Source organism: Lepidochelys kempii, chromosome 3, assembly GCF_965140285.1.
Source record: "Lepidochelys kempii isolate rLepKem1 chromosome 3, rLepKem1.hap1, whole genome shotgun sequence".
In the NCBI taxonomy this organism is placed as follows: domain Eukaryota; kingdom Metazoa; phylum Chordata; order Testudines; family Cheloniidae; genus Lepidochelys; species Lepidochelys kempii.
In genome coordinates, this window is record NC_136382.1 from 130482181 (window position 1) to 130505794 (window position 23614).

The window sequence follows — 23614 nt, forward strand, 5'->3', positions numbered from 1 at the left end:
AGTTCCATGTATGTTATTGCTTATGTAGAAGCCATGTTCCTCACACTGACATTTGCAGACTGCTTTTCTGTTGTGATATATTACTCATCTCAGGAAAAACTCCAATGAAATGGATTATATGTGGGAATCAATCTACTTAAAGTTAAGTCAAAGTATTTCATTTAATGATAGGTTTGGAGAGGAGGCTTCATAATTTAGTGTTACAGATCACCACTTGCAATGATACTTTGACTATTTGTGTTCTGGACATGTTCTTATTTGCAGATAGGGCCTGATCCGATCCCATTGAAGTCAATGGGAGTATCTCCATTGTCTTCAGTGGACTTTGTATCAGGCCAGTAATGATCAGCCACATTCTGTTATAAAAGATCGGAATGGAAATGGTTTCTTAGATTTTTCAAAAGTACATTGCAGCTTGTAGGCATGCCAGTTAGTACAAACTATAACTCAGTTAAGATGCCTTGGCATTAAAGGCCAAATTCACCACTGGCACAATGTGGGTTTGATGCCACTGTGCTCAGATATCATAGTGATAGGTATAGTGCAAGTATTTTGAGACAATAATAGATTTGATAGGTAGACATACATTAAAGTCATTGGCGTAGCAATCACGTATGCCATCAATCGATTTAGTCTCATATGCCTAATAGAACTCCCTCTTCTTCTAAGATGGAAGTTTTGCTTTTATTCAGGTTTAATTTGGGAAGCTCACTTTTTATGGCTACACATGAAGGATTTGGCCACAGATGCCCATTCTGGCATGCCTGGTACACCCAAAATTCCCATTGACTCCAAGGAGATTTTTGGGGATGTAAGAAATGACAACCTGAGTCCTTAAAGGTTCCATGTATCAAACAGGAGGATGCTTGAATTGATCCTTCTAAGAGAATTACGCAGTATTTTTTTATATACACTACAAAATGACTGTACAGATATTACTCAGACTTTCCAGAGAAGTTCACTTTTGGGATAAGACAAGCATATGTTGTGTCAACCCCGAAGGTCAATCATTCAGAAAGTTAAGAGGGAATGAAAAATGTAAGGAGGGATTTACATCAGAGAAGTTCTTTTCCATCCTTTCTTGCAACTTTGAGCCCTATTCCTGCTCCCCCTAATTGCCTACTGAAGTATGTCAGATTTTTGATTGGCCATTGATGGCAAAATTGGATCATATTGTTTTGGAGAGTAAAGATATCTTTTTCATTATCATTAATAATATTTATTTTGGAAAAATATTTTAAAAATGAATTTCTTCATTAACAAAACAGTAAAAAAAAACTCAAATAACATTTGCACAATATTCCATAAATACATTTATATACAAAAAAATATAGTCACATAGACCCGAAGTGCCTTTGTACATATTTACCAAAAAAATTAAATTATAAAAAAATGAACGTCACAAAATACTCAAGCTTTACAATTATCATGAAAATATTTTTACAGATTCAAAAAAATAACACACTTTTTTTCACCTAGTAAAAACACATTTTAGTATCAAAAAAGACATGAAAGGCAGTGTTTGTGTCTCTAATTCAAGAAAAGACTGGCTCGTAAGAATCCAAAATATACACTTCACGCAGTGCATGCTTCTTATGTAGTAATTAAGTCCCTTCATTTAAATATATATAGAAAAGCAACTGACCATAGTGCAATGATAAAATTCATAAAGGCAGTGCAACAGTTATTCTTGAACACAGATCCTTGCCTCGTGTCCATCTTGGTTTTTTTGCAGTCACTTTGCTAACTTCAGTAGAGAACCAGCTCAGCCTGAATTTAGTTTCTCAGCAGCAGTCAGTGAAGGAATCTATCTCCCTTTCCTCTTTCAGCAGCATTCATTGGGGCATATCTCCTTTGAAATTGTTTTGAACAACAACTTTGTCATATCACTTCCGTTTTACACCTGTAGAGAGTTGAGAGAAGCCAAGAACAGACAGAAGCAGAATTTAGTAAAACATATAGAGGGTCTCAGTGATTAAGAGATGGACAGAGATCAAGGAGTCCATCGGTGTGCTAGGGCAGAAGAGACTCCACAAATAAGGAATAATGCATAAATTACAATGATACTACAGCTGTGTCCCAATCCTGCCAGCTCTCTGTGTGTGGAACTCCCATTGAAGCGAATCATTTGCAGGATTGGGCTTTATCTCAGAAAAAGCTATCAGTTTTACAACCTCCACATGAAAATAAACCTACAGGGCCAGATCTCACCGAGTGTACATTGGTATAGCTCCATGAAAGGCAGCGGTGCTGTGCTGATCTACACTAGCTCAAGATCTGGCTCAATTATTTTTATTTTCTTTTACAACCATTAGGCACTGTACTAACCTCAGTTGCTATAATGCATTCATCTTTCTCCTCTGATATGACATACACCGACTGGTACTTTGTGTCCTTTGAAGTGGAATACACTGATTCTGGTCGTTTTCTTTCAGAAGTATCACTATTGAAGATAAAACCAACAAAAACAAAAAACAAATCAGATAGCTGATACTAGTACCAACAAGGAAACATATACACCCTTTACAGTAAACTGTTCCCCCAGAGCTATTATCTGAACCGTACCTCTTTAGTGGTACTGCACTTTTCTCCTCTGCCTCTGAATTGTATGTTTCACACTTGGCTTCGCATTTGCTGTGTTCCTCTTTAACAGAGTCCTCATTCTTAAGTTCATGCACCAAATTGTAATCCACTGATGGGTATCTAACTTTGTAGCCATTTTTATCAGAGTTATCACTGTGAAAGTCTACTTTCTTATTTGTGTTTTTAATCTGAGTGGCACCAATGACACTTATTGAAATGTCCTTTTCGCGTTGGCAGTTGGCCAAGTTGTTCATGGTCTCTGTTTCACTCCTGCATGCATCAGGCTGATGGTGCCTCTTTTGCATTTTGAGTCTGACACAGACAACAATAGCAGCGCACCCCAGCAATAGCATCAGGACCAGAATAATCCCAGCACATACTGCAATCCAAGGAAACTGTGCATTCTGACCTTCGGTGTACTTCTCAGTGAAGTCAACAATTACAGGTCCCTGAGACTGTTCAGGGAGCAAAAACTGGCAGTTGAGTCCACCATATCCCCGAGCACACTCACACACATAACGGTTGTTTCTTTCATGGCAAGTAGCCCCATTGTGACAAGGGTTGTGTTCACATTTGCTGACTGGAGCACTACAGTTCTTTCCATTGTATCCTGGGGGGCAGGTGCAAGAAAAGTCATTAATTCCATCTTGGCAGGTTCCACCATTCAAACAAGGAAAGGAGGCACAGTCATCCACATTATCATCACAGTGTCTTCCAGTAAAACCAGCCTGGCATTGGCATATGTAGGAATTTCCAAGATCAACACACTGGGCTCCTGCAATATTAAATATGACAAATAATAGGTAAGTGTTTTTATAATATCAAGTAACAACTCTTCAGCTTCACAGTGTACTTAAAATGATGAAAATCAAGGCCAAGACTTTCAAAAACGGGATGCCTAGAGACAAATATGGAATTAGAATCCCATTTCTGAAAATCCTAGCTCACTCTTAAAGTTTTTATCTCTGTTACCAGTAGCAAAACTTTCATTAATTTTCTAAACCTTATTTACTTTTCACCACTTATTCTGTTTACTTTTTTGTGTTTTACTCAGCTTCATTGGTGAAACTAGACTGAATCAATTTCACACCTTGGTTTTTATGCATTGGCACAATGTTGTGGAGTTTGGATTGCAACCAGCGTGGAGGAATGTTTTTAAAAAACACTTTTTTTAAATGAAGACAGCTTTACTACTGCTAAATAATAAAAAATATTTAGCATTTTAATGGCATATTTCATCCATAGAGCTCAAAGCAATTTTACAAAGGCATTTTTAAAGGATTGCTATCCCCATTTTACAAATGTGGAACAAGGAGGCCAAATGCCAGACCCAAGGTCACATTGAAAGACAATACTATTGATATTGTGGAGCCATATCATGCCATCACCTTTGAAGCAGAACTCCTCAGTTTAGTCAATGGGGGAGTTCTAGATAAAAACTAATGACACAACTCGGCAGGGAGTTCTGATTAAAAATAATGGATTGACCTGGCCTATGCTTTGTAATTTTATTTTATACAAACCCTCAACTACATGACAGCATCCCTTCAAGAGACAAAGGTATATAGTTTGCCTTACCGTTAGCACAAGGACTGGAGCTGCAATAATCAATTTTCTTTTCACAGTTAAACCCAGAGTAACCCAATGGGCAACGACAGCTGTATCCACCATCAGGGTTGTCTGTGCATCGCCCTCCATTGAAGCATGGGCCATCAGCGCAAGTCATAGCACTCAGCTCACAGTTTTTACCATAGAAGCCAGGTGGACAGGTACAGGAATAGCTGTTTTCAAGATCCTGTCGAAAAGAAAAGATTTAGTCAACTTAAATTATTTAAAAATCAAAATAACTGTAAAACTGTCTTTAGTTGATCAGATTTTTAAAATGTCATTAACTCCTTTAACTTACGGTGCAGCTTCCACCATTCTTGCAGGGGTTGGCATCACATTCATTGATTTCAATCTCACAGTTGGAACCAGTGTACCCAGGACGGCAAGAACAAGTGTAGCTGCCCTGGCCAGTATTGGTGCAAGTGGCACCATTCTTGCAAGGCTTATGATGGGTACAGTAATTAAGATCTGAAAAAGATTTAAAAGGAGAGACAGATCCATAAAGATATGTGCTAGTTTCCAATTGTTGCATGGCTTGAATGGGGGGTACTCTAGAAAATGGTGTTATTTTCTAAAAGACAATCATAAGCAATGATAGACAACTTACCTTGGTTACAGAAAAGGCCACCCCAGCCTTCCTGACAGTTACATTGCCACGGTTGTTGACAGGTACCATGAAGGCAGCCTGGGTATCGGATGCACTCATCACAATAACGCCCTTGCCACCCAACCCTACATCTGAAAAACAAACAAAGGATTGTAAGATTTGTACTTCCAACAATTAGAAATCCTATCTCAAACTCTGCAAACACACTGAAGCAAAAACCAGGAATCAAGTTTCCTAAAAAGCCTTCCGTGATCCTTCATGTGGGAAAGTCACTGAGTCTAACTGAAGCATCAGCTTTCATCAGTCCCAGCTACCTCTTTCATTGCCTTAAACAGAGCTATTGTTCTAGGTACTTATTTTGTTTACTATCATAACAAACCGCTAACCTTCCATATACTACTGGAAACTCATTAAGTTAATATTAATGACACTGATGTTTGACTTCTAGATTAATACTTTTGATCTGGTATTATCTGGATTTCTCAGGTTACCATCTCCTATGAGGAAAAACACTTAAACTAACCCTCAAATGACAAATGTTTTATCTAAGTCTAGAGCATCAATTTGACATTTCGGACCAAAAAGAAAAAAGAAAAAAAATAGGAAAAACCTCTGAAAACTTACTTGCATTCTCCAGGTTTGTCACAAAACCCATGTTGTTCATCACATCCAGGCAAGCAAATTGCTGCAGACAAATAAAAGATATAGATACATAAGCTCCTGGGTCAAATACATCCCTTCTGAAAATACAGTTTTGAAGTGTCTTCTGGGTTGGGACAAACCCTCTTTCACTAGTTCAGTCAGTTAATAGCAGCTGAGTTAATCTCTGAAGGCTGGTGGAGTATTGATCTTGCTTAGTAACTGGGTATTTTACTTATCACTAGGGATGAGCATTCTTCTTAATACAGTTGCACACAGACAAAAGAGGACTCACAATTGCTCCCTTCCCTACAGCCCCTCACCCCCCTTTCCTTCCCAGTGAGGGTCAGAAGTCCTTTTTTCCAATTCTTTGCACACAGCTCCACCTCTTAATATCCCCAGAAAGTGTGTGTGTAGATAAGAGTGGACAGCTGGTGTGCAGGGTGCCAGTGCAGGACAGCTGCTCTATTGTCTATTCTCTCCCAGCAGCTGCCCCACTGCAACAATACCCCCAACCCCTTGCAGCCAATTGGGGCTAAGACATGCTTCCCCAGCAGCCTATCCCTGCCCAGATCTAATCTATGGCACGCGCGTGATTTCTCTGCAAAAACTTTTTTTCTTATTCAAATAAATAAGTCTAAAGTTCTTCCTCCCCCTGCAAAAAAAGGGGGCGGGTGGGCACAAACATAGTAAAGAGGTAAGCGGGCCAGAAGGAGGGAGGGTGGGGAAAAAAGAGACTTCTGCTCATTATTTCGCCTGGTTATGGAACTCATTAAGCAGGCACTGCAAAGTTTTAATTCAACAAAGCTAGCTGGAGACAATGACATGCGAAAGAAAGAAAGAAAGAAAGAAAGAAAGAAAGAAAGAAAGAAAGAAAGAAAGAAAGAAAGAAAGAAAGAAAGAAAGAAAGAAAGAAAGAAAGAAAGAAAGAAAGAAAGAAAGAAAGAAAGAAAGTGCTGATAATCAGATTGTCTCACAACTGGAATGAAAGGAGATGAGAAAGGGTATAAGGGAAGCAATCTGGAGCCTGGAAACCTCGCTTGCTAACCAGAAAACATTCTTTTGCATAAGCACACACAGCCTACTGCCTAATAAACATATTATTTCATATATTTTAGCTGATTTTTCATAAGACTCGAAGTACACTGTACTGCAAGCACACACAATGATTCAGAAAAGAGGGGAAATATTCTGCTTGGTTACTGAAGAAGCAGCAATATACAAATATCAAAAGGTGCTGACATCCCTAAACAGTTCATCAAAGAAATGTTTCCTCTCCCTCCACCCCCTAACATGTCTGCAATAGAAACCTTTAATCCAGGGGCACTACAACCATTTAAAGCCTTCACAGGGGAAATTCAAGCCCCCAGTTTACTATGCAAACTTGTGTCACATAGGGCTGTAATCACCTTACTAGTCCCTAACAATAAGAATAAACTGGGGCTGTTTAATATCAGTCCGTTTGAATTCACAATTTAGCTCATTTGTTTTTACAAGGCAAACAGATAGGCTGCCTTGCACACTACAACATTCAAATTGTTTTCTTCCTGTTACTCATCTTGATTTGTGAGGTTTGGAGGGGGATATTCAGATGGTGAGTTATCTGCCAATGTATTATTATAGACATACACACAAATTAGAATATTAGTATATACTAGAGTGTATAGTACAGTGAGGGGTGCACTAAATTAATCTTCAATTTATCTGATTTCTTTGACCACCTCAGCTGCAATCTGCTCCGTCTCTGCCAGGACTATGTCTAACATTCCAAACCTGCCAGCAGGGTCAAGCTCAGCCCTCATTTAAAGCTTTCATGTAATACAAAACAAAACCACAGCCTGCCTCCATAATGTTTCCTAGTTTCCCACTAATGTGTTTTTTTCTCCTCACAGATTACACTGATCTGGGGTACAGGGAGGGCAATGTTCAGACCTCAACCTGTGTCAGATTTAGGATCCAGTATCTCATGATCTTCCAGGATTAGAAATATGTTCTTTATATCACTAAAGAGTATCTTGGACTCCTCCTTTCCAATGGGTGACACCACTTGTTTCAAGCCCTGTTAGGTTACAAGATTGCAAGATGTCAAACCGTACAATCTTGATTTTATGATTGATGGATAAGCTATTCCAGCATTGTAGAAGTTCTATTAGTTATAATTCCTCTTTCTAAGGCCTGTACCTCTTGACTCATGGTGTGAAGATACCCTGACTTCCTGGTAGAAGGATACCATAAATAGCCCCCATATGTTTTCTTTTAAACTTCCTAAAACATTTCTAGAATAATTTTCTATATAATTTTTGGTGTAAACAAAATATGTGATGGTATAATATGGCATCAAGATGTCATTGGTGTAAGATTTCAGGTAACTCACTTATGGTTTTGGTACTTCTGAGTAATGAGGTCATCCCATGGTTCATGCCAATAAAACCTTTACACAGCAGCACCATACCATCGTATATTCCTTCTACGTTGGTTTTTATTCTCATCTGGGACCTGAATCAATGCACAGTGAAATCAATGGAATGTCTTCCATTGACTTCAGTGGCCATCATAATGCATGTGACTGTAGCCAGGAGAGATTCAATAGTCTTTCTTTGTGGACACTCACGTTCGGTGCAGTACTGGCCCTTCCAGCCTGGGTTGCAGACCTTCTCTCCACGCTCTCCGCAAGTGAAGTGGCCAAAGGCATCATCCCTGGGCCGGCAGAAGACAGAGCATCCCTCTCCATAGTAGTGTTCATCACACACAAAGCGGTAGGAGTACTTGAGGTCAGTGCGGCCACTGCTGTGCAGGTCCTGGGACCACTCCTCCCCCACTGTCAAATGCCTCTGTGTGGCAAGCCGACTGATAAGGCGCTCTGGGTTCTCTGAAAGGAGAAGGAAGGAAGAAATGCAATTAACTAACTGTGAGTCATGAGGGTGCAATGGGAATAAATCCAATAGATTACCTAGAGGAGTTCACAGGAGGGGAGAATTGTAAGTGCAGAAATGTTAAAGCCATGGGCTGACAGGGCTCTCTTTCTTATAACACTTATGAAGAACAGTAGAGTGAGAAAGGGCAGGGAGTGGCTACATTAACTGAGAAATTGTTTCAGAGTAGCAGCCGTGTTAGTCTGTATTTGCAAAAAGAAAGGGAGTACTTTTTAGTCTCTAAGGTGCCACAAGTACTCCTTTTCTTTTTATTAATTGAGAGAGTAAGGAAAGTAAGCCTGAGAAGTAGCAGGTTTGGATTTAATCCTGGGAAAGGATTTGCACCAGGGTATTTACCTGGGTTGAGGTCATCGGGAGAATCTGTATGAAGAGCTTCAATGATGAGAGAGAAAGTGCCCTGGAAAATTAAAATAAAAAAAATGCACACAAAATGAGAATGAAAATCTAAAGTCAGCAAAAAATGTGATCACAGGCAGCAAAGCAGCACCAGGAATATATGTGCCCAGTCAGTGCAACCCTCTAACCCCTCACTTCAGCCTGTTTTCACTTTTCTCAAGGGATTGGAAGAGTTTTTGAAGAGTTGTTTCCTGGCCTGTTTTTTCAGCCTGTTAGTACAGGATATGGTGTAAAAAAGGGGAGAGTCAGGGTAGGATGTGAGGGCAGTTGCCATTAATCTTCACACTTAATTTCCCCAGTTTCACACATTGGGAGGGTGGCTGGAAGGTCCTTTGGGAATTTCACGCAGGGCTGACGGTTTCTACAGCCCGCTCCGGGGCACAGAAGCGGGCAATCGGGCGGGGAGGGGAGGGGGGAGAATCAGGACTTCCCCCACACTGCGGGGACCATAGGTATGTTGGCAAGAGACGGGAGCGGGGGAACCGCACAAAATCAAACACACTCAACCGCTCCCACCGCCCTCCGTGCCTCTGCCCGGCTCACCGGATCCACAGCGAGCCACGAGCCCGCTGCAGCACGAGCCTCCCTCCGACCCGCCGTCCAGAGGCAGGCAGTACCTGCTGCCCCCGCCCCAGCCCGCTGCCTGCGCTCCGGGCACCCCACCCCTGAGCCGCCCCCCCCCCTCCCGTGCTGCTGTGGCGCACCCAGGCCAGCCCGTCCTTTGGCCACAGACCCTTCGCCGCGCCGCACCCCCCCTCCCCCCAGCCACGCGCGCGCTCCCCCGCGCTCCCCGGGTCCCTGGCGCGTGGCGGGGCCGGCGCGGGAGCCGCCCGCGGTGGAACTTACTGGCCAGGTGAAGCCGAAGGGGAAGCGGATGGGGTTGCTGAAGGCGGGCTCGGCGCCGCCGGCGCTGTCGGGCACGCTGAAGGAGTTGGCTCCCAGCACCGGGGTGATGGCGCTGCCGTAGGTGCAGGGCGGCTCGGGGGACACGCTGGCCTGATAGTGCTTGAGGCACACGCGGAAGAAGGTCTTGCAGTCGCACGGCTGCAGCCCGGCGCCGGGGCCGCCGCTCCCCCCGCCGCAGCAGTTGCGGTTCCCCAGCAGCCCCTTCTTATTGACAAACTCCTGCAGCTTCAGCTCGAAGACCCCGGAGCACCGCACCTGCGGGGGACAAGGAGCCATTCAAAAGGCGCCCGCCAACCCGGGGGGGGGGGCAAAGCGGGTGCAGCAGCTGCCCTGCTGGGCCAAGCCCGGAGACCCCACACGCTCCGGCTCAGCTCCCCTAGGAGCCACGCGCCCAGAGCCAGGGCCAGCTGCCCCCGGGGCTGGAGGACAAGCCTCCGCCAGAGAGGAGGCTCAACAGTTTGCCAGTCTTTGCAGCATCTCTCCCAGCGTTTCCCTTTGCAACAGACACCGCCCCCCCCCCCCCCAGGTTAGCTTGGCAGTTGTTATTAGCAGTTGCACTGAACAGCGCCTGGAATACAGACCCCAGATCCACTTACCTGGCAATGGCAAAGCAGCACAGAGAGGATGGCAAGGGCCAGCATGGACTGACCTCCCATTTTGAAGAGTAGGGTTTCTTTTCTTCTTGCCACTTTTTTCTTTTCTTTCTTTCACAGGCAAAAAAAAAAGTGTCTCTCAAGAAGCCTGGGCAGGAGAAGCCTCTTCTAGTGGAGTTAGTGTTAAAGTTTACCTCTTTCAAGAGTCTCTCTCTCTCTCTTTTCTGGTGCTGCTTTTAGGGACGCCCTTCGGGGGACTGACAGCTCTTCTGGGTGGCAAAAAAGGGGACAGACTGTTTTTCAGACTGATATTCTAAACAACTTTTTTCTCCCTGTCTCTTCCAATCCACGATTTTTCTCCTTTCGCCTAAAGCTTCTTCCCCCAGCAGCCAAAACGGAAAAAAAAAAAAAAGCCACTTAATTCCCAACAGAGGCAGAGAAAAGGCTTCCCGTGGAAGATTAAAAATCAGCGATCTGGAAATCCCTGTAGACTAGGAGGAGGAAGCGATAATTCCCGTTACCTTCGAATGAGCAGAGCGAGAGAGGGGGTTTGTGTGTTATCTGCGTGTGTGGAGCTGGCCCCTCGCAGATCAGGGGCTGGGAAGTGTCAAACAGCAGCAGCAATTTGCAGATCACTTTGGACTCTTATCCCCTTCTCGCAAGATGCAAAGATCGGTCTCGTTATTTCTCGTGGTCTTTTTTTTTAAGGAATCCAAGCCAATAATAATAATAATAATAATAGTAATAAACAGATAATGTCTTAGTGGAAGCGAACTGAGCGCGCCCGTGTGTGCTCCTGGGTCTCTCCTTGCGCGTGTATGATCTTTGCTGTGCCTCTCTCCGATTGTAAAGCACTATGGATCTGCCTCTCATCAGGCGCCTGCCTCCCTTATATCCCGCCGGCCGCCTGCATGGCTAATGAGATGCAAATGAGCAGCCCCCCAATCTGGCTAGAGCTGTCACAAAGGAGCCACTTTTCCAAACCCTCCTCTCAATGGATCGCCAAATGGTCAGTGAGCTGTAAAATGTGCAATCCTCCTCCTCCTCCTCTACCCCTTTCCCCTCCTGCTCTCACCAAACGCGCTCATTTACATTCCTGCAAATTTGGTAACCGCAAGAATCCCCCTTCTGCTCTGGGGAGATGGTAACACCCTCTCGCAACATGCACGGAAAGAGAGAGAGCAACACACCCCAGCAAGAAAACGAGCTCCACGCACTGAGATCTATAATTACCTCTTGAAATGTGTAAAGCACCACTCTGCCCCCAAAAAGTAAGTTGTTGGTGATAATGTACATTTCCAGGGATATCCTTTTGCTTAAAGGGGGAAGAGGGGGCAGCTTGACACACACGAGAAATCTGATCCCTTTAAATTCACACCATCTTCCCCATGGATCATTTATTTTTTAAAAAAAAAAAAAAAAAAAAAGCTCACGAATATATTTGTGGGACCAGAGAAGGGCTTTGGTGTTTTCCTTCCGGTTTCTTAAAACCAGGCTACATTCGGGGAATATGTTAAAGGTGCTAAAATAATCTTACCGGAGCAGGGGGAGAGAATCTGGCGTTTCAGAGTTGGCAAACTGCAAGGGGCAGGATGCTTACGGACTGATCATTATTCTGGATACACGACAGAGATTTCGTAGCGAAGAAAAACTGGAAGAGCCATGCGTTAAGTTTCAGGGGGTGGGGAGACATTTGGGCTTTTTAAAAAAATATGTATCTCCTCGCTGAGAACGGTTTGCGAACTGCTGAAGGAAGCAGTTAGCAAAGCCCATTTGAGTCCCATATCCTTATATTATTATGATCAGCCTCCTCATCAGCCTCTCTCCCTTTTTTCCCCCCTCCTTCAGCTTAGTAAAAAGTGAGTTTGGTGTGTGTCGTTCGCGTGGCTGTCATTAAGGCCGTTTGTTATTGTGTGAGGGCTGAATCAGTTGGCTCTTTGTGCTCTCAGCTGTATGGTAATGTAGACAGCACCTGCTCGCTGCACAATGCAAGGGAGAGAAAGAGCTCCCCTCGGCGCACGCTACTGCCTCTACAACAATGTCCGTACATTTTTAAAAAAGAAATCCCGTCCAGCACCGCCCCCCCATTCAAAAAAACAACAACTTTACACCAACAGCCAACTCCTTGTTTTTTTACACATCCATCGGACACTAGAACTTTTGTTTCGATTTTAAAAACACGGCCAGGAGTTTACTGGGAGTAGAAGGGCCTCTCACTGCGAAATTTCTTAATTATGGCTGAAAGTGGAAGATAAAAAGTTTGCAGGCGACTTTGGGATATAACTTGGAGATGGGTTTTCACTTTGTTTTGGGCCCTTTTCAAGCACCTAGATAGGCGCAGGCGGATTTATTAGGATGCAAGGTGTAACTGTCTGTGTAAATGTCATTTTAATTGTAACACGGCATTTCAGCGCAGATTAAGCTTGTGTGCAAAAGAGAGGATTTGGCTACAATAACCTCACTGTAGGTATGCCGTGCTAAAAGCCTTATTATGGCTACTTTATTGGGTTGAAACGTGCATTTGCATGGCAAAATGTGACTTCCATTGAAGCAGATGTCTTGATCACAAATTATCTTACAATGCACTGGAAAAAAATTCTCAAACACTTCTTAAAGCAAAATCACTGGTTAATACCAATTAAAAGAAAATCACTAATGAGTCCATTCAGCCTCGCACATCCTGGCCATGACACGACTGTAACTGTATCCTTCCCAGTGCAGCATAGCCTTTTTTCCTCTGCTGGCACCAAAACTTTCCAAGTATCTGTGTCATTTAAACAAGTATCAAAATATTCGCACCCTTTCACCTTTTAAAGCTCCTTTGTTTAAATATAACTTTGGTCAAACGTATCATTTTTACCCAAATATTCCTTCCCCCCCCCCTCCGGATTATAAAATCTTATGTCCACAGGAATGTTTGCTTTTAAACTACAGGTACTTCTGGGATAATCAGTTTTAAAGGTAGGGTCTCATCCTGCAGTCTCCCATTAACATCCGTGGAAATTTTGCCTGAGTAAAGACGGCCGGATCGGGCCCATTAAGCATGTTCATGCCTAAAGACTAAAAATCCACCTACACTTTCACCTCCTTTAAGTAAGGAACATGTGGCTATCTTAACAGAGGATATCGGAGAGCAGCGCTAGATTTAACTTGTAAATTACTCTTGCCACCTAGCGTCAACATATTTTTTAATGACTTGCCACTGCTTCTGAAACTTTACTGCAGCCTCTTTTCCCTCGGAAAGCAAATCTGGTTTATACAGGTTTTCTGGGCACGTGGGAGGGGAAAATATGTTTAAAGTTGGGGTCGTCTATAGACTGAGGTTAGAAGTGATATATCACCACAAATCTTTTAATCTGGGAGAGATAGAAAGTTCTTTCATTTGCATCGCTGTTTAAAAAACTGTAAATAAAAAGTTACACGCGCAAGGGCTTAAACCTACAAAAAAAAAAAAAACTTGCCCCAAATCTTTAACATCACCCTTCAGTATCAAGTATTTGTTAAATTGACGTGGCACAGATTTCTCGATTACTGCTGCAAAGCGTAACTGAAAGGCGTCGTAAAATCCATCAGAATCCTGACCAATGCACTTATTCTTTTCCAACTTAATTTATGCCACGCGATTCTGTGTTGGGGAAATCAAGCAGAAAGCTCCTTTTTTGCTTTTTTCCCCCCTCTCCCTCTCTCTTTCAGATGCTGGGCTAACGGGGAGACTGTTTAACTTAAGTGTTTCTATAGGAGGCTGTTGTAGTTTAACTCCTGCCCACCAGTAGCTGGGACGAACAAAGGAGGGACTCGAGGTCTAGCTATTCATCCTTTCTCTGCACTTTAATTTTCATTGATTTTAAAGACAAGGGGAGCCCTTAGGGATTCGAGCTGAAGGGGGATGACACGCCTTTAGACGCGATCAACCCCCTAGCCAGCCATCTGCTCCTAACCAAATGGCGTTTTTTCACTCCTAACTGCATGTCTCTATACTCCTCTCACACTTACATACCCGAACCAGAGCCCCCCAAATGCAGAGGCAGCTTACGTTGAAGTATGTTAAGCAGACTATCGGTGGCATGGCCACAGCAGCCAAAGTCCTGAGGTTGGAGGGAGGTAATAAATCCTCACCTTTCTCGTTAAGAAAATGCTGAAACCCGCTTTTAAATACTTTTTGATAACTCAGCAAATATACAGTACAAAGTCAGGCTCATTAAGGAGCGGAAGACAGCCCAGACACTGGCAATGGGGATGGAAGGAAAAATTTCCCTGAGAACAGGATTTTGGTAATTCAAGAGAATCACGTGTAGGCACCTTGCTTTTTCGAATGACTTGTTAGAAATCGAATTCAATAAGGGAGAGAACAGAATGCATTTACGCGGTCTAAACATGTAGGACTAAAAGGTTGAGCCTTATCGTTAAACAATTCTCTAGAGCGGAGATCTTGCACTGTCTCAGGCGGTCTGAATACTGTATATTTTAATTTATAGCATCCTGTAATGCCAGGCTCCCTCTTCCCTTGCAAGAATTACAGCCCAACCACAGAACAAAAAAGCTGAAAACTTCCAATCAGTCAAATCATCTTTTATTTATAACCACGCCAGATTATAGATATAGTCATTACATGATGTCTAGTCATTAGGGTTAGTAACACGCATTAGTTTCTACAGGATACTGCTTATTCACCCTCTACTGGCTTGTATTTTTCTATAAATGTATAAAGCATAGCCATCTGGTGCATGTCGACAGATGCATGCATACGTGTATGTGTGTAGTTATGTGACGCTGATTGGGTATAATATTTTAATTGGGTATATATTATTTACCTAAGTGTGTGTCACTGATATCCGCTGCCATGCTAATACACAGAAATATTTAACATGCAAGTATATTTATAATGCATCTGAAGGTCTAGAATGGTTAGGTGCGGTGAAGCAGATGATCGTATTCATACTTTATGGCAACGGGGGTAAGGGTAAGTGAATGTGATTGGAAATAGTCCCACATAAACCACTGGCCTCAAAGTAGTTCGATGGTGCCTTTTCTGACACGGTAATCAGGACGTGATGAGTATTATATCTATCCTTCTACTGTACACTTTTCTGATCTGGAAAACTTAAACTCAGCCGCCTCCTCACTAGGAAGTGGCAGACCAAGCGCTGGTGTGGGAAAAGATTGTTTTCCCCCTGAGTGTTACGCAATGTAAGCTTTTCCTGTAACCCAGTCCTGTATAAAAAATAGGGCTGGTGGTGAGAGGGGAGGCGAAGGAGGGAATGTATTACAATAAAGCAATTATGGGGGTAATATGATTGCTCTGTATTTTCTGATGGATATTCGCATGTTTTTATGTGTGAGGGGGATTAAGAAGTTTAGCATGAAGGTTTGTAGAAAGTTGCAAAGGCATGTGCTGATTAGAATAAGAAAGGGCAGTCGCGTGGCTCAGCTGGCACACAGAGAAGCCAGATGATAGATAAGCAGCTCGGTGGCTTCTCCCCCTCCTCCCCCATCCCCCTTTTTCAAATCGCAAATCATCTGCTCTAGCCCTACCCTAGCCCCTCATTTTCATAACAAAGGTTGTGTGTTTACCTGTGATCCTAGAACCGACGGGGCATTCCTTTGTCTCCAGATCAGATTACTGCAGCCAGCTGCTCTTCAGCCCTTTCCTGTGAAAATCTGAAAGTGGCCCCTACATATGTTTTACTGACTGAACATGGGGGAAAACCTTTTCCCTTTGCTCTGGCTGTTTGTTTGGTTGTTGGCTTGCGTCCGACTCTATTTTGGCTGTGGGAAACTGTGATGAGGAAAGTTGGTGACTATTCTTTGTGTGTGTGTGTGTGTGTGTGTGTGTGTGTGTGCGTGCTGTTGCTGTTATTTCGAAATGGCAAGGATTATTGGTTGAATATTCTTGCAAGGGTTGAGGTCAGTCGCGTGCCGATGTCTGCCACGGGAACATCTGCCCGTTCCTTAGGGCAAATTTAGCAAATGTGGTGTGCTCAGGATTACAGATACCTCCAGGCCATAGAAGGAACAAAACCAAACACACACAAAAAGGCACGACAATGGACTGGCCCATCTCCCCCACCAACAGATTGCCATCGATCCCCCAAAAAGAGAAGCCAGTGTGACCTGCTCCGACCATCTAACTCTCTCTCTCTCTCTCTCTCGTAGCTGCACATTCCATATCTTCTGAGGCTAAACTCCAGAATCTCATAATCGTTTTAGATCTCAGATTGCCTTTCTAAATTAAAAATAAAATGTAAAATGTACCCAAAGGCGTCTGTGTATATTATATATGCATCCCAATATAACTATATAAAGCACACATGCTCTTATAGAATACATCTCTTACATTTTCCTTTGTAAAAAAATAAAAGGAATACTTGTGGCACCTTAGAGACTAACCAATTTATTTGAGCATGAGCTTTCGTGAGCTACAGCTCACTTCATCGGATGCTTATGCTCAAATAAATTGGTTAGTCTCTATGGTGCCACAAGTCCTCCTTTTCTTTTTGTGAATACAGACTAACTCGGCTGCTATCTGAAACCTGTCATTTTCCTTTGTGTCCATGTATTTTATGCAATTTTAGTAAAAATTCTAGTTGTTAATGATAACTCAATACCAGATGAGAGAGAATTTTGCTGGGAAAGACAAATATGGACACAAATTCTTTCTGGCAATTCAATTATATTGTTGTTTTGGTTTGGTTTTGCTTAGCGCCTTTTCTTTTGATTTCTTTTTTAAACGACTAGGTCAATGGTTAGAAATTATGTAAAAGGATTCTACAAAAAAGTTTGATAACTTCAGTCATTATATGTGACCCATAATACTTATCAATAATGGCCCAAGTTTTACAGTCCTTACTCAGGAAATCATAGGGAGTTTTGACGAAGTAAAAGACTCTAAAGTTTGATCCATCGGATAGTTCTCCAATTCTTCTTTCGAGAGACTACAAGAAAGAGGAAAAGGTTAAAAGTTTCTCCTCACCCTCCCTACTTCTTTTTAATTGACTCTAAAAATCTCATCTATTTTACTCTCTAAGGCTTACTGTAAATAAAAAAACTTTATGAAAGTGGTTTCATCTTGGAAGAATTGCGGGTGGGCTCATTTTATCTGATTATAACATTGGTGGGCTGTATGCACCAAAATCTCCAGTTATAGATCAAGTAGCCTACAAGAAACGCTTGGTAATTACAAATGTCATGGTTTTAGCGCTATTTTTAGGTGGACTCAAACAATTAAAATAATTTAAATTATGTTTTCCCTTTCCGTTTTAGCTCCGCATTTGACTTCATGAGCACGATCATTACTTAACAAATTCTGATAGAAATAGCCTCTATACTCGGACAAATCTTGCTCTCCTTACTCATGCAACACTCCCATTCACTTGAAAGGGAGTTCTGCGTGAATAAAAAGAGCAAAGTTAGGATTCCTATCAATGACTTTTTTGCCATAGATCTCAGTGTGAAGTCATGGAATATGTTAAATCCTAAAGTGGTCATGATTATGGACCGGACACTGCATGCCCAGTGGCATCGACTTCAGTAGGTACATGAATGTGAATCTAGACATTCTAGTAAGATAAGACCATTCTCTTTTTCTATCACAGTGGCTGGATCCATGGAGGGAGAGTCAGGAAAACCTTCTGTTCCTGTTGTTTGTTTGTTTGTTTGTTTGTTTGTTTGTTTTTTGCTTGAGCAAAAAGTGCAAAATCCAGCCCATACTTACTTCAGTCTAATCTGTCTACTTGGCACATGAAGAAATCCAGAGATTGTGGCTACTTGTTAGTTTCAATATGTTCTAGAAAAAATATGAGTTATTCACTGGTTATGAATTTTCAGAGAGTGGATATAAATATTCCCATCACTGTAACCCAGATTTTAGTAACAATGTCATCTGTGTTCACTCGCTACTATAGGGAAAGTGACCTCTTCCATGTTCCAAGTTTAATTATTCTCTGGCATAAACCCCAACATTTTAAACTCCAAATAATAGCTTCATATATTATTTCTTTATTACTGTAATTATAGCATTTTATACTATACTATACTAAGCTTGAGAATAGTCTTTTCCTGTTATACGTATGGCCTAGTAAAACAACCAGTTTTACACTGCAGTTTCAAAACCTAGAAATTATAATGCTTTGGGGTTTGGGGCTGGTTTGTTTTCTTTGCACTTGGGCTTTCAAAACTTCCTCCAGTTTCCATGAGGTTATTTTTATTTTCTTTGTGGATCTCTATACGTATCTCATACACACACACACACACACACAAAGCAACTACTTTGCAGAAGGTGATTGTGAAAAGAGGATGGATTTGGACGGGGTGGATCGGAGCTTTTGGAAATGCTCTCCCCTTTTCTGTGAGCATCTGCCTGGAGAAGAACAGATGTGGGCACCTGCGGTGACAGGCTGCATATGTTCCATCCTATTCACAGGCATTCAGACGTGGCCACAATGGTAAGCCTTTGTGTATGCAGAGTCACTAAATATATTAATCTGTACTCCCTCGAGCACTGCTCTGTTTAATTTTTCACTGGCAATAACATCTGATCTAATCCTGAAATCGGTTTCCCAAAGTCCCTTCTTCCCCCCTGAAAACATGTGAAGTTATTTAAGCTTCCACCTGTTGCCTATGGGATGGAGTAGGTTATGTGAGCATCTTGTGGTTGAGAGAGGAGAGCATTAGTGTTAGTATGCTGTTTGCACACACAAAGAGGGCCCTGGCATTTTTATAACAATGATATTATGTGTTGTGACTGCTAGGAGAATAACCTGATAGAAACATATGAAATATGGAATGTATATGTAAAATGTATGCAAGCACAAAACAATAACTATTAAATAAAACAACCAATACCCCACCATTTCTACTCAGTGTCTTTAAAAATGGCACATAAGGTTCCCATGTATTGCTTTGTTTATTAAACTCTAGTGGTTATTATAAACATCGGTCAATAGGCCACGCAGCCAATAGGTAACATAAATCTCAAATGTAAGACTTAGATTTTTTGAACAATTTTGTTGCATGACTCTTTTATCTTATCATCTCTTATTCTATTTTGATTTGTTTTCGACCACAATGAGTCCTTTAGTCCCATTGTAGCCAGCACAATACGCATGGATATCAGGCTGTGAATGAAGACAGAAGCAGTTTAAACAAACCAGGCTCTTTCTTTCCTCTCTGCCCATTGTAATATGAATGGGCCTTCTGCATTCTGCTGCTAGGAAACGCTTTTTTTAAAGCCCAAGTCCAATAAATGGACATAGAAAAAGAGACCCCAATAAAAAACCTAAAGTGTTAGTAAAGGGGGAAGACATGTTTAAGCAAGTCCTTTTCACTTCAGCAGATTCTGAAATCCTAAAATGTCCAAGAAAACAAATACATCTTTTATAACGTTACCCCTTCCCTCTGCACCACTCATGTGAGGGGTACAGCAAGCAAACAGGATCAGTAGTAAGAACTGTTTTGAAACACAGTGCTGCCTTTCAGAAGAAAGAGAGACGTGCACACTGGGGTTTTATAATTTGGGGATAACAGTAAGATATATTTGGGGGGGTACAATTGGGGATAACAGTGGGACAACAGAAAAATAATTAAAGATATCTTTATGCTACGGTTACCGCGAGAAGGTAATGTACCGATCTGGGGTAATAGACATACTGTAGGCAGTGGGACGCAGTATATATATATAACTGGGGAGGACATAGTGAGATGTAACAGATTAGAGCTAAGAGGTATACTGTATCGGAGTACCATGTGTATACGAAATAACACAGACACTGCGATGTACCGTAAACACCCCAGGGCAGGTGCTCTGGCATGTCCGAACAGCACCAGGTGCAATGATGCTATATATGCATAAATATTGGCGTCACATGGTAGCAATAGGTGGGATTTACACTGGGGGAGGAGGTGCCTTGCGCTTTACAAAGCGCGTCTGGCTGTTTCTCCGCATGCGTGTGGGAGCCCCCGGACTATCTGCGGCTCTGGGGAGGCGGGGGCCCGAGCACCTGGCTGGTGGGAGAGTCACGTGCCGCTCCGCGGCACTTTCCTCTGTCAATCAGCGGCGAGGTACGTGCAAGCGGCGCGGCGGGGGCAGTGCGCGTGCGCAGTCCCGCCTTCTGGGCGGAAGCGGAAGCTCGTGTGGTGCGCGGCGGGGGTCGCCGGTGTGTCGCTCGGTAGGGCCCTGGGCGCAGGTGTCCCTCCTCCTCCTCCCCCCTCTCCCACCCCGTCCTAGCGGGCCTCTCCACAGCCGGCGGGGGGCGGGGGAGAGTCCGTCCTGCCGCTGTAGGGGGCAGGGACCCCATCCCCGGAGCGGGCAGGGAGCCGTACCGGCGGCGGCGGCGGCGGGGGGGAGTCTCCCACCGCCCCCGGGGCCAGCCAGGGCCAAGAACCCCACCACACACACACACACACACACACACAGTCTCTCTTACGGCCCGTGCTGTCGCCGCGGAGAGGGCTGGCAGCGCTTCCACCCTGCCCCCGCCTGCCCCCGGGGACCAGCCCCAGGCACGGGCCTGGCGACAGGTGTGTTTAGATACAGTGATGCGGGTCCGTGTGTAGACGCTCTCATTTCAGGGGTTCATCGTGGTTTGGCTTTGGCTGGAACAAGACTGTCTACGTACAGGCTCGCACCGGCTCAGCTAGACTGGTGTAAAAAAAACATACTTTGAGTGAAACCAGTGCCAGTGTGAGCACTGCTGATACCACAGAGTTCAGGGAACAGCAAGAAACAGCTGGGGCCTGATTCTCTGTTTTGCTGCGTCTGACTAGTAATTAATTAAGTGCAAACTGAAGTAAGAATGGTTATGGTTTACACCTATTTTTTGCTAGTGTAAATGACCACACAATGCACAGGACAGCGTAGACCGGCTGCCTATTCCCTCAGGCCTAATCTGCACTTAAAATGTAGATCAACATAAGTGTGTCACTCCGCGGCTGGTGGGGGAGTGAAAGATTCATGCTTCCAAGTGCTCTGGCTATTCCAACCTAACCCTGGTGTCTATGTGGTTAGGTTGATGGAAGACCACTCGGACCTGGGTTACCTACAGCAGTGGTTCTCAGCTTTTCCAGACTACTGCATCCCTTTCAGGAGTCTGATTTGTCTTACATACCGCAAGTTTCACTTCACTGAAAAACTTGGGCTTTGGCTTCGGCTTCAGCCCCATGCTGCAAGGCTCAGGCTTCAGCTTTCTGCCCTGGGCTCCAGTGAATCTAACACTGGCCCTGAGGACCCCATTAAAACAAACTTGCCCACAGTTTGAGAACTGCTGATACAGTATATAGAACAGTATAAACAAATCATTGTCTATATGACATTTTAGTTTGTACTGAAAAAAGAAAAGGAGTACTTGTGGCACCTTAGAGACTAACAAATGTGTTTGACCATAAGCTTTCATGAACTACAGTTTACTTCATCGGATGCACACAGTGGAAAATACAGTAGGGGGATTTTATATATACAGAGAACATGAAACAATGGGTGTTACCATAATCACTGTAAAGAGAGTGATCAGGTAAGGTGAGCTATTACCAGCAGGAGAGAAAAAAAACCTTTTGTGATTATCAAGGTGGACCATTTCCAGCAGTTGACAAGAAGGTGTGAGGAACAGTACGGGGGGGGGGGGGGAATAAACTTGGGGAAATATGTAATGACACATCCACTCCCAGTCTTTATTCAAGTCTAATTTAATGGTGTCCAGTTTGCAAATTAATTCCAATTCAGCAGTCTCTCGTTGGAGTCTGTTTATGAAGGGTTTTTTTGGTAATATTGCCACTTTTAGGTCTGTAATCGAGTGACAGATTGAAGTGTTCTGCGACTGGTTTTTGAATGTTATAATTCTTGACATCTGATTTGTGTCCATTTATTCTTTTACGTAGAGACTGTCCGGTTTGGCCAATGTATATGGCAGAGGGGCATTGCTGGCACATAATGGCATATATCACATTGGTAGATGTGCAGGTGAACAAGCCTCTGATAGTGTGGCTGATGTTATTAGGTCCTGTGATGGTGTCCCCTGAATAGATATGTGGACAGAGTTGGCAACGGGCTTTGTTGCAAGGATAGGTTTCTGGGTTAGTGTTTTTGTTGTGTGATGTGTGGTTGCTGGTGAGTATTTGCTTCAGGTTGGGGGGCTGTCTGTAAGCAAGAACTGGCCTGTCTCCCAAGATCTGTGAGAGTGATGGGTCGTCCTTCAGGATAGGTTGTAGATCCTTGATGATGCATTGGAGAGGTTTTAGTTGGGGGCTGAAGGTGGCGGCTAGTGGCGTTCTGTTATTTTCTTTGTTAAGCCTGTCCTGTAGTAGGTAACTTCTGGGTACGCTTCTGGCTCTGTCAGTCTGTTTCTTCATTTCAGCAGGTGGGTATTGTAGTTGTAAGAATGCTTGATAGAGATCTTGTAGGTGTTTGTCTCTGTCTGAGAAGTTGGAGCAAATGCGGTTGTATCGCAGAGCTTGGCTGTAGACAATGGATCGTGTGGTGTGGTCTGGACGAAAGCTGGAGGCATGTAGGTAGGTATAGCGATCAGTAGGTTTCCGGTATAGGGTGGTTTTTATGTGACCATCGCTTATTAGCACTGTTGTGTCCAGGAAGTGGATTTCTTGTGTGGACTGGTCCAGGCTGAGGTTGATGGTGAGATGGAAATTGTTGAAATCGTGGTGGAATTCCTCAAGGGCTTCTTTTCCATGGGTCCAGATGATGATGATGTCATCAATGTAGCGCAAGTAGAGTAGGGATATTAGGGGACGACAGCTGAGGAAGCGTTGTTCTAAGTCAGCCATAAAAATGTTAGCATACTGTGGGGCCATGCGGGTACCCATAGCAGTGCCGCTGATTTGAAGGTATACATTGTCCCCAAATGTGAAATAGTTATGGGTGAGGACAAAGTCCAGCCACCAGGTCTGCTGTGACATTATCGGGGATACTGTTTCTAATGGCTTGTAGTCCATCTTTGTCTGGAATGTGTAGAGGGCTTCTACAGCCATAGTTGCTAGGATGGTGTTTTCAGTAGGTCACTGATGGATTGTAGTTTCCTCAGGAAGTCAGTGGTGTCTCGAAGATAGCTGGGAGTGCTGGTAGCGTAAGGCCTGAGGAGGGAGTCTACATAGCCAGACAATCCTGCTGTCAAGGTGCCAATGCCTGAGATAATGGGGTGTCCAGGATTTCCAGGTTTATGGATCTTGGGTAGCAGATAGAATACCCCTGCTTGGCGTTCTAGGGGTGTCTCTGTGCGGATTTGCTCTTGTGCTTTTTCAGGGAGTTTCTTGAGCAGATAGTGTAGTTTCTTTTGGTAACCCTGAGTGGGATCAGAGGGTAATGGCTTGTAGAATGTGGTGTTGGAGAGCTGCCTAGCAGCCTCTTG

The 23614-nt window shown here is 43.4% G+C and overlaps 2 protein-coding genes across 10 annotated transcripts in view; one reads left to right on the top strand and one right to left on the bottom strand.

Moving 5' to 3' along the window:
* Positions 1–1477: 1477 nt before the first annotated feature.
* DLL1 (delta like canonical Notch ligand 1) lies at positions 1478–11137 on the bottom strand. Its single transcript, XM_073335248.2, has 11 exons — positions 10269–11137; positions 9613–9927; positions 8707–8767; positions 8049–8306; positions 5423–5483; positions 4799–4929; positions 4490–4659; positions 4162–4378; positions 2566–3358; positions 2329–2443; positions 1478–1903 (listed from the first exon to the last, which is right to left on the bottom strand). Exons 1-11 carry the CDS (start codon positions 10326–10328, stop codon positions 1898–1900), a joined length of 2187 nt encoding a protein of 728 aa, XP_073191349.1. The 5' UTR covers positions 10329–11137; the 3' UTR covers positions 1478–1897.
* A 9230-nt stretch (positions 11138–20367) lies between these two features.
* FAM120B (family with sequence similarity 120 member B) overlaps positions 20368–23614 on the top strand; it is a 90664-nt gene continuing 87417 nt past the window's right edge. For 8 of the 9 annotated variants that reach the window (XM_073337989.2, XM_073337996.2, XM_073337994.2 and 5 more), the window contains exon 1: positions 20698–20780. The gene's annotated coding sequence lies outside the window, so the exon portion shown is untranslated. Of the gene's footprint in view, positions 20429–20697; positions 20781–23614 lie in introns of those variants that run through there. The other variant, XM_073337988.2, reaches the window with a different exon arrangement.

Coding starts and splice junctions, on each gene's coding strand:
- DLL1 (XM_073335248.2), bottom strand. CDS start 10,328: ATGGGAGGTCAGTCCATGCTGGCCCTTGCCATCCTCTCTGTGCTGCTT. Junction 8,768..9,612: donor CCTTCGGCTTCACCTGGCCA/GTAAGTTCCACC, acceptor TTAATTTTCCAG/GGCACTTTCTCTCTCATCAT. Junction 3,359..4,161: donor CTCCAGTCCTTGTGCTAACG/GTAAGGCAAACT, acceptor TTAATATTGCAG/GAGCCCAGTGTGTTGATCTT.